General features: G+C 41.7%; 1 protein-coding gene across 1 annotated transcript in view; it reads right to left on the reverse strand.

Moving 5' to 3' along the window:
• Positions 1-1,067: 1,067 nt before the first annotated feature.
• The window catches only part of LOC109882898 (C-type mannose receptor 2), a 34,451-nt gene continuing 24,542 nt past the window's right edge, over positions 1,068-10,976 (reverse strand). The window contains exon 6 of the mRNA XM_031809607.1: positions 1,068-1,257. Within this exon, the coding sequence (XP_031665467.1) occupies positions 1,205-1,257 (53 nt within the window). The 3' untranslated portion in view covers positions 1,068-1,204. The remainder of the gene's footprint in view (positions 1,258-10,976) is intronic.

The raw sequence follows: 10,976 nt of genomic DNA on the forward strand, positions 1-10,976 counted from the left end.
ATCGTACTTTTTGGAGAAATGTTCTCTGGTCTGATGAAACAGAAATAGAACTGTTTGACCATAATGACCATCGTTATGTTTGGAGGAAAAAGGGGTAGGTCGAAGAACACCATCCCAACCGTGAAGCACGTGGGTGGCAGCATCATGTTGTGGGCTGCAGGAGGGACTGGTGCACTTCACAAAATAGATGGCTTCATGATGGAGGAAAGTTTTGTGCATACATTGAAGCAACATCAAGACATCAGTCAGGAAGTAAAGCTTGGTCGCAAATAGGTCTTCCAAATGGACAATGACCCAAGGCATACTGCCAAAGTTGTGGCAAAATAGCATAAGGACAACAAAGTCAAGGTATTGGAGTGGCCATCACAAAGCCCAGACCGCAATCCTATAGAAGATTTGTGGGCAGAACTGAAAAGGCGTGTCGGAGCAAGGAGACCTACAGACCTGACAGTTACACCAGCTCTGTCAGGAGGAATGGGCCAAAATTCACCCAACTTATAGTGGGAATATTGTAGGAGGCTACCCGAAAAGTTTGACCCAAGTTTGACCCAAGTTAAACAATTTAAAGGCAATACTCCCCACTGGGAATGTGATGAAAGAAATAAAAGCTGAAAAATAATCTCTATTATTCTGACATTGCACATTCTTAAATTCTTAAAATAAAGTGGTGATCCTTAACTTACCTAAAATAGGGAATTTTATTTGGATTAAATGTCAGGAATTGTGAAAAACTGAGTTTAAATGTATTTGGCCAAGGTGTATGTAAACTTCCGAATTCATCTGTACATATCAATCATGTGAATAACTAAACGCTTATGTCGGTCGGCCCTTGCGTCCTGAGGGGTGGTGGACCACCACCTGTTTTTCAGACATCAAGTTAACACAAATTTGGAGGCTTGAATGTAAAAGGCATTTATGTGTTACTTTCAAGGAGACAATATTAAATACTGGTAGTGTTGGGGTACCTGAAAAAATGTATTTATTTTTAACATAGAAAATGTCACTAACTACTTAATAATATATGACTATCAAGGCGAGACCCAAATGCAGACACATGAAGCAGATGGTTGGAGTCTTACAATGTTTATTAATCCAAAAGGGTAGACAAGAGAATGGTCGTGGACAGGCAAAAAGGTCAAAACCAGATCAGAGTCCAGGATGAACAGCGTGGCAGAACGGCTCATGGTCAAGGCAGGCGGAAAGGTCAGGCAGGCGGGTACAGAGTCCAGAACCAGGCAAGGGTCAAAACCGGGAGGACTAGAAAAGGAATGCAAAAAGCAGAAGAACAGGAAAAACGCTGACTTGGAAACATACAAGACAAACTGGCACAGAGACAGGAAACACAGGGATAAATATACTGGGGAAAACAAGTGACACCTGGAGGGGGTGGAGACAATAACGAGGACAGGTGATACTGATCAGGGTGTGACAATCACATGTTGATTGTAGCCACTGAATGCTGTTTAATTAGGTAGCTTGCAATGTAATTATGTTTTGTGCCTGTTGGGCTGCACCTGCGTAGATATTAAACACGCGCGTGCAGGCACACACACACACACACACACACACATACACACTGTATACATGTTGAATAAGTGGAACACTCGAGATGAAACATTTCATTATTTTCAATGACTCAGCCATTTTCTGCTACGCCAGCTCAAGTTCTTTTGTTGCTGCTACTGTATTACCTTTTTTCTTAAATATAAACTCATTTTCTGCATACACATTCATGAATCTGTTGAACTCCACTGGGGAGAAGTAGGAGGTTGGAACCCCTTTTTCCATGATGAATCATGTTATCTGTGTTCCATTGATAAGGGCTTTTTATCTCCTGTTGCCATGATGAATCATGTTATCTGTGTTCCATTGATAAGGGCTTTTTATCTCCTGTTGCCATAATGAATCATGTTATCTGTGTGCCATTGATGAGGGCTTTTTATCTCCTGTTGCCATAATGAATCATGTTATCTGTGTTCCATTGATGAGGGCTTTTTTTCTCCTCACGCACGTGCTTTACTCAGGGTTAACTTAATTCGGGGTTAACTTAATTTGTGTTTAACTTTACTCAGGGTTAACTTAACTCAGAGTTGATTGAACTAATTGTTTTCACCTGTTCTGAAACCGAAAACTTTTGAGTTTGACTGCTCAGAGTTAGTCAACCCAGAGTTCAGGTTTAAACATTATGTACAAAACAGTGTTCCTATTGACTTACTGATGATCTGAGGTCAGGTCTGTCATGTCTTTACTATCATTAAATTGAAGATTAGTATTACGCGATCAAACTGATTAATCATGTAACTGTAATTAACTAGGAAGTCGGGGCACCAAGGAAAATATTACAAAGATTACAGAGTTATAATTTCCCAATATAACCTTTCAGATATTTTCATATCTGATCAATAGTCTTCTGATTAATGAATTATTTATTTTACCTCACGTTAGTCTAATTCCAAACGTCGTAAATTGTTGGTTATCTGCACGAACCCAGTCTTCACTATGAGTCAACCATACATCAATTGTCTTAAATCATTTATTTATTACTAACTAAGTAATTCACAGAAATGCATAAACAAAACAACAAAAAATAAATATGGTTACAAGAAATGATAGGAGAATGTGCCCCTAGTGGGCTAAACCGGTATGGCGGCTCGTTAGATAAAAAGGGAAGTGGGGGTCGACTGAGAAGTCACTACAGAGTTAATAATTACAACAATTGAAATGCTAATCCTTTACACATGAACGCTCACTCATTCGGGAACAATTGCAATCAATATATATATTTACGCTCAGTGTGTCGTCTTGATCGCTGTTGAAAAGTTTGTTTCTTTTGTAGAATTGTCCGTCTCTCTCTCTCTCTGTCGTGGTTATAGTGGATAGTTCAGAGTGACATTCAATAATGTTGTTGTAGGATCGATGTTTCAGCGGTTGTCGTTCTTCGCGTTCAATGATACCAAATTCCTAGCTGCAGACTAGTGTTAGTAATTGGATATGTAGACGGACGAGTCGGTCAAGGATCGATTCAGACAAGGTGGTAAATTGTATGACAAGCTACAGTTTATTCAGAGTGAAGATATCTAGAACAGCGTAATTACGGCTCTCCCGCTGGTTCGTACGGAAGCGCAGACGAAGAAGAGACCGTTACAATCAGTACACCACTATTATATAGAAAAGAAAGTAGGTTGATTCTGGAAGATCGGATCTTTGGATTGGTTCAGCTGGGGTGTAGTCCGTAGTCTTCCGCCATTGGCTCAGTAGTCTGTCCGTCATCGTAGAATCCTCTTCGGGCATTCAACGTTCAGAGACAACGGAGATCATGTGTGTGTGCGCTGGTTTTGGCCATTAGTGTAATGCGGGAGCTACCCTGTAGGGGACCCCACAGGCTCAACTCTAAGTGGTAGCCCCCCCTTAACAATAGTCTGGTCTCCTACATAAGAAATAGCATTTCTCTACAAAACCCTCTCTTCACGTCTCACCAGAGACGTGACACAACCTAACTGGATCCAGACACAAAGAGAAACTTCTCCCAATGGGACTATGAAATAAGGCACGGTTTTAAACAGAAATAGATATATATGTATTACATCATGTTCTCCATTCAATCCCACTATGTACTAAGTTGGCTACCAGCCACCTAGGAACTTACAACCCTCATTTAATAGAGCGGAGAACAACAGCTCAAAATAAAAGTAAAATGCTTGTCTACATAAGCCAACTTTTTTCCCGCAGGAAAAAGTTGTGATTCCCTCTCTTCACATCTCCAAAGAGATGTGACTTAAACTAGGCAAGTCAGGCGGAATGATCCACTTGCATAACACATACATACATCCCCATAAGGCAACAGCAGATATAATGTAAACCTAAATAGGCACTCTCCTCCTCATCCTCGAATTCATGTAGGTCTTTATCCAGCAGAGGAAACATCTGGGAAGGGGAGGAAGGGTCAATGGCTTTAGAGATAACCCTAGTGGCAAGGGAACGGATGCATGGAATGCAACAGCATCCACAGAGAACTAAAATGGCAGCGAACACCGAAATGGATACCAAAATGGAGGACACCAGGCTTTTATATTTACCAAACGCACTCATCCAGGAGTCCCACATCGAGGTATCCATCCCAGAATGAGATTTCATTTTACCATTAAGCGTCCTCAAACCTTCTAGGGCCATGGTCAAGCTACCATCGGAGGCCGTGTTATTAGGGATGAAAGTGCAACACTGTTCACCAAACATAGTACAAGCTCCACCTTTCTCCGCCAGTAGCATATCTACTGCAATGCGATTCTGGAATGTCATAAGAGAAGTTGCAGCCAGGCTCTCATGCTCCATACCGTTATCACGCACCTGGCTCCTGTTATCTAACAACAACAAAAAACGCTTGTTCTCGCAACCCCACGCTCTGAATGTGCCCTCCCTTCTGTATTTTTCCAGCATGAGAAAGTCCCCTGGCCCTGACACTTTTAACAATGTTTCAAGTCAGCTATGTTGCATAACACTTGCATACATCAACACAAGCCAACAGCAGATAATATTCAATCATATATATGGTAATGGCTATAATGTAAAACACAGGAACCAATAATCCCTCTTTTTCACACCCCCCAGGGTGTGAACAAAAATTCAGCAATGAATCATATAACAGTCACAGAGTTTAAAATACCTTCATGTCAAAAGAGAACAGCTCATTCAAAAACAGAACATTAAAAAAAAAAATTGTGTGAAATTTAAGTCCCCCTTTTGACACCCACAAGGGTGTCACTTAGCAAAAACAGGATAACACTTTATTGTTTATTGACATGTAAGATACCGGATAAAACTTTGGTCATGGAAAACAGAGTAAAACAAAGCAAAGCATTATTATAAACCATCTGGTCCTCTCAGCTACTCCTATCCTGCACCAGTTGGGCTTCATGCCACCCAGGGACTCAAAACCTTCACAACAGGGAGAACAAACATACTGGAAAGAAAACCCATCATAAAGATGTATAACAAGGAACTGTGGTGGTGTAAGATTTATTCTACTACCTCACCCACAGCATACCATGGGTCATCCTCAGTCAGTCTCATCCTCCCCTGAAAGCATGCTTCAGTATCAGCATCTCCAACTGGAGCATCACGCAAAGGCATCATCATGCCTGAAGCCTTCACCACATCTGTAACAGCTTCTTGAAACACGGTATGATGCAAGCAGCACACCACATCAATAACAAAAATACAAAAATTAGGGTCAGAAATCCAGTAACCACCATTCTAGTGTACTTACCAAAACCAGGCTCCCACTCAAGAGAACAGGCCAGACTCTTCCACCCCCGTCATGGTCCTCATCTCAGCAGATAGTGCATCAAGCCCACTAAGGGCCTTAGATATACTACCATCTGGACTGGTGTTATTAGGAATATACGTGCAACATTGTTCACCGAACATCTTGCATACGCCCCCCTGACTGGCAAGAAGCATATCCCAAGCAAGTCTATTCTGTCTGGCAACCCTAGATGTGGCCTCAAACTGTTCAGACATACCAGTGAGTGCATCACGGGGGTAATTAACAAAACGCTGTTGATCATAGTAGATGTAATGAATCCATGCAGTCTGTCTTGCATCCACTATGGCTGGACCTATAATCCATCATTCCTGCCCAAGGCCTGAAGCTCATGAGGAACCCCCACCGGCACTCCCAACAGGGTAGTGTGTATGTCAACGACATCCTCTGTCCATGGAGCACTACTTCTATGTCTCCCATGGGATGGAATGTTTTCAGGTCCCCTGGATACAGAACCCAACAACTGTTCAGCAGTAACATCAACAATGGTCAGTGGAATTATCAAACTGGTCAGAGCACACGTACCTTGCCAGTCTCCTCTAAGAATGGGTCTCAGCACTCTTTTGGGTCCACAGATCCACCACACATCAGCCAGACCACTAGTTTGGTTTAGGCCTGTAACTGGCCAAGTGGAATTAATGGTTATGTTACTACTGCAATCAGCTTCAGGCAATCTCCCATAATCAATGCCATTACCTGTACCCGTGATGCAACTGTAATTGCCCCCATATGCCTCACCACCCCAAGGGGCCCGATGAGGAGGTACTGTAGGAAACACAAGGCTCAAAGAGGAACAGAGAGTTGAATTGGCCTCAACCAGGTATAAACCTCTCAGAATACACAACCACCCCTCTCCTTCTCCCATAGCAAATGGGTGTGTAGCCAGAACAGGTCCATCATGACCAATGTTTCATGTAACTCATGTAGTCCTTTCTTTTCAGGGTCTTAACTGTACCTCATAAGAAAGCCACAAATTGTCCCTACCAATAACACCAGTCTCAGTGCCTAATTGATCAATAGCTGAATAGTCTAACATTAATTACCTGAATGGGATTTTTTAATAGTGGTGGCAGGTTCGGTCCAGGGGTGGTAGAGGAGTGTGTCTGGCCCTGATTCATCTGGGACCTCTGGTTTTGGCAGCACCTTAATAGAAAACACACCCATCGTGTCTGTCCCGGTCCTTTGTAGTCCGAGGGTGTAAGTGCCTGCATCAGAGAGCTTAATAGTTTTGATGGTTAGCAAGATTTCATTACCTTTACAAAGTTCAACAGTGCTCCCAGGTTTTCCCATATCATGGAAAACCTATCCACCTTTGTGGGATCCCCTCTGCTTTAAGGATACCCTCTCTTCCAATCCCAGAACTGTCCCAAGTCGGTTATCCTGTAATCCCCATACGGACACCCTCCCAATTTAATATAATTTCATTTATAATTTTCGTCCACTTGTTCTGTAGACATACATTCAGCATTCCACGGGTCAGAACCTGGAATCTGCTGGTACATCACCATCTATTTCCATCGATTTCTCCAGAGTCCTGGAAATAAGGCCTCATACACAGGGAGTTAGACAACAGCCCCATAAAACTAAAACAGTCACACAGGTGAATGTAGCCCATAATACAGTGATCATAATATTTTCCCCATTTTCTAAACATACTATCAAACCCAATTAATCAGAGAAGTATCCACCCCAGTGTTTTCTGTCAACCCGTGAGCCAGGGTGGTCAAACCAGCTGAGGCTTCAGGTACTGATTCATCCGGAGCTGTGTTATTTGGGATGTCACCCACGATAAGACCGCTCAGACAAACAGCTTCCATGTGAAGCCCCACCCTTTCCCCGAGAACACATCACTTAGCAAGAGCCAGACACATCTTCACTTCTATGAACAAAAACAGGGGTGACAGGACAGGGAGGATTTTCTTCATTCGAGAGATGGCCCCCGGAATTCTGTTAATTCCAGTTCTCCTCTCGAACACTGTTTATTGTTCGATAGTGTCAGTGTGTCTTACCCTCCCACCGTGCGATATGAATCCGGGTAGCTCTTTCAGCTAGCTGCCACCAGGAGACCTTGGTATGGTCCCCCCAACAAGCCTCTGGGACTGGATTGAGTGACTTCACCTGCAGTTCACCTATAATGCATAAAATGCTGGACATACAGGCTTGGTTAACAAACAGTTTCTCATGTTTTATCTGATTCTATCTTTAACTTCTATGCCCATTTGTTAGCTACATTTTAAAAAATATTCGTTTATCCAATAGGCCCCATCCTATCCTAGACCACAATTTACCTATCCCCCTTTTGATACCTGGCTTTGCCCAGGTAACAACTTTACCTACTCTAAATAATGACTTAGGTAAGATTAGTATATTATCCTTCTGTTCTGACATTATCATGTAGGAGCGCCCCTTTAAATTTCCCACATGTCCAATTCTCCCTTTTGTCTCCACTCAGTGACTGTTATCTACACACTCCGTTATCTTTGCTCGTCCTGGCTCCCTTCTAAAACTTCTCCTCTCTGCTCTCCAACCGTCAAGGTCTCTGCAGTGCGGGGGAGGGCTCATCTGTCTGCCTTTTCCCATGTTTCCACATTTTAACTAAATGTCTCACTGTTTGGCTTTATCTAAACTCATGGATTTTAATTTTTTGAAAAACATGTCTATGGTGGCAATTACTAAAGTCTTTATATAGGTTAAGTAAACTCCACTATAATTAAGTTACCTTAAAAAATTTAATTTAAAAAAAAAAATATATATATTTTTTATTTTTATAAAACAGTATTACCCATGACCACAAATGTATTATTCAAATGGCACCCCCTTGTGGCTGATCAGACCACCCGAGAGAGCCATGAAATCCGGTCACGGGTTACACCATCCCCCCACATTCGTGTTCCATACCATATTAGACATATTAAAGAACCCTTTATCCTTAAAATAAAATAAAAATCACTTGTGTAATTAAAACTCATAAAATAAAAAACTCATAAAGGTTCCATATGTGAGCGTGCCTCTTTAAAATATCATGTCTCTGGGAACATGGAAATCCCCTTAACCCAAACATTTACTACAAAAACAAAACCTAATAATTATGATAATCCCCTCAAACTCAAATAATTTGTCTCGATGTTTCATGTCTTATTCGTGTTTCTCCAAATTTTCTCCCAAAAATACTTCTTAAATACCCAGCCATTAGACAGACACACACAACTGTGATAAATGTGCACTGTCCCTTTAACATAAAAACCTCAGCCTGCAATCCACTCTGCGGGCCTTTCATAGTTCTCCATAATGAAAACAGATTCTAATGTTAGTATACCTTGACCTCCTGTTTAATTTCAATGATGTTATCTGAACAATCAAACCAAAATCAATACCCGGGAAGTACTTGTGTAAATGAATTAAAATAACTAAATAATTTGGTTAGAACACCACTCCCGTCTTACATCGACCACACCCTTCGCCCCGTACCTAGTGTACAGCTTATCTATTACTCAGTGGCTCAATTAATGTTTAACGTAAGTATGTTCAGATGTTGATTATGTAATTCTACAACATTAGTATAGTTCAAACCTCATAATATAAATCCGCAAAAAGAAATTTGCGTTAATAGAGTTTAACACTCTTTCCAACAGTCATGCACCCCCCTCAATATTCTATGATATAACTCTCATCAGCAAGCCTGCGACTTTTTCAACATTCTCACCGGTTCCAGCTCCAACTGAAACACCTCATGTACCACACTCGCTTTGTCCCCGACCTCATTCATATCGATATTAGTCCCCGACTGAATATCAAGCGTGTTTCATGCACAGGATTTGATTCTTACAAATCTTCATTTACGCCAGTAAGCAGACCAGTGGGAGACGCAATGGCCCCGCCTTCTGTTCATTCTCTGTTTGGTCCCTTGGTTCTTAAATACATGGCTTTTATTTCTTTCAACTTCCTTGTCTCTGGCCTCATGCTACGTCCCTCTCAACTCACATTCCATTGTTTTCAGCTGGGCCCCTGTTGGCGGCCACCCCCCTAGATAACCTGCTTGTGTCCATCTTAACTTCAATCCCTCCCAAACTTTCTTTATAGGCGTCCATCGTTCCTTTCCCCCTGATCTATATTCAATTTTTTGTTCTAGGAACTCATTAAACCTCAGCTTTGGAGTATTGGGAGTCGCCATTGTGAATTTGCTTTAAACGTAATTTAATTTAATTCAATCGGAATTTAATCGTAGTTTTAATCGAAATTCTCTCCTTCTATCTGAATATAGTTAGCATATACTTCGCCCGACGTTGATTAGTACCCACGATGTATTCGAAGAGACACTATTGCTCGTGCTCTGCCTTATCTCAGAGCTTCTCCTTCGTATATTCAGGTTGAGAAAAACCGCATGGGTTTGTATAGCATTATGGAGCGCACAACCAAGGGATCTATTCGACTATTTAGTCTCAATATTTAAATATTATATTCAGATATTATTTCAATTATACATCAGTCATTTCATTCCTGATTATACATTTATACATGTACCTATTAACATAGGTACATAGGTACAATATAGAAGTTTCGGATTTATCCAATATCCCTTATTATAATTCTCTCTCTCTCCCTCTATCTAACCACCAACAATCTTAATGGAAACAATTACAACCACATTGCATTTTAACATAACATAACATAAACAGTTACAAATAGACAAAACAAGACAAAACAGCACGTTACATCTCTGACCCCTGAAAGCCGATCCTTATCAGTGAATTTCTATCAGACTGAGCCGTACCGGACCACAGGATAAAATTACAATTTATCCCCCTCGGCGCCAGATTTGAAGAATAGTAATTAGCTATCCCCTACTGATCTCTATTCCTGATCCCTATCGAGCTGACCCCTATCAGAATTATTACACATGTCCGACCCCTATCGGTGAATCTCTATCAGACTGAGCCGTACCGGGTCACGGGATAAAATTACAATTTATCCCCTCGGTGCCAGATTTGAAGAATAGTAATTAGCTATCCCCTACTGATCTCTATTCCCGACCCCTATCGGAACTATCACACATGTCCGACCCCTATCGGTGAATCTCTATCAGACTGAGCCGTACCGGGCCACAGGATAAAATTACAATTTATCCCCCTCGGCGCCAGATTTGAAGAATAGTAATTAGCTATCCCCTACTGATCTCTATTCCCGACCCCTATCGGAACTATCACACATGTCCGACCCCTATCGGTGAATCTCTATCAGACTGAGCCGTACCGGGTCACGGGATAAAATTACAATTTATCCCCCTCGGCGCCAGATTTGAAGAATAGTAATTAGCTATCCCCTACTGATCTCTATTCCCGACCCCTATCGGAACTATCACACATGTCCGACCCCTATCGGTGAATCTCTATCAGACTGAGCCGTACCGGGCCACAGGATAAAATTACAATTTATCCCCCTCGGCGCCAGATTTGAAGAATAGTAATTAGCTATCCCCTACTGATCTCTATTCCCGACCCCTATCGGAACTATCAAAGACAAAACAGTGATCACTCATCATTGAAAGCTAGCAGACTGTGCTGACCGGACTGATATCTCATCAATGATTTAAATCACACCGGCCGTCGCCGGTTCGTTACTACATATGTTCACATACACTGTTATTTCGACTCGTCAG

Source organism: Oncorhynchus kisutch, linkage group LG29 (genome assembly GCF_002021735.2).
Source record: "Oncorhynchus kisutch isolate 150728-3 linkage group LG29, Okis_V2, whole genome shotgun sequence".
NCBI lineage: Eukaryota > Metazoa > Chordata > Actinopteri > Salmoniformes > Salmonidae > Oncorhynchus > Oncorhynchus kisutch.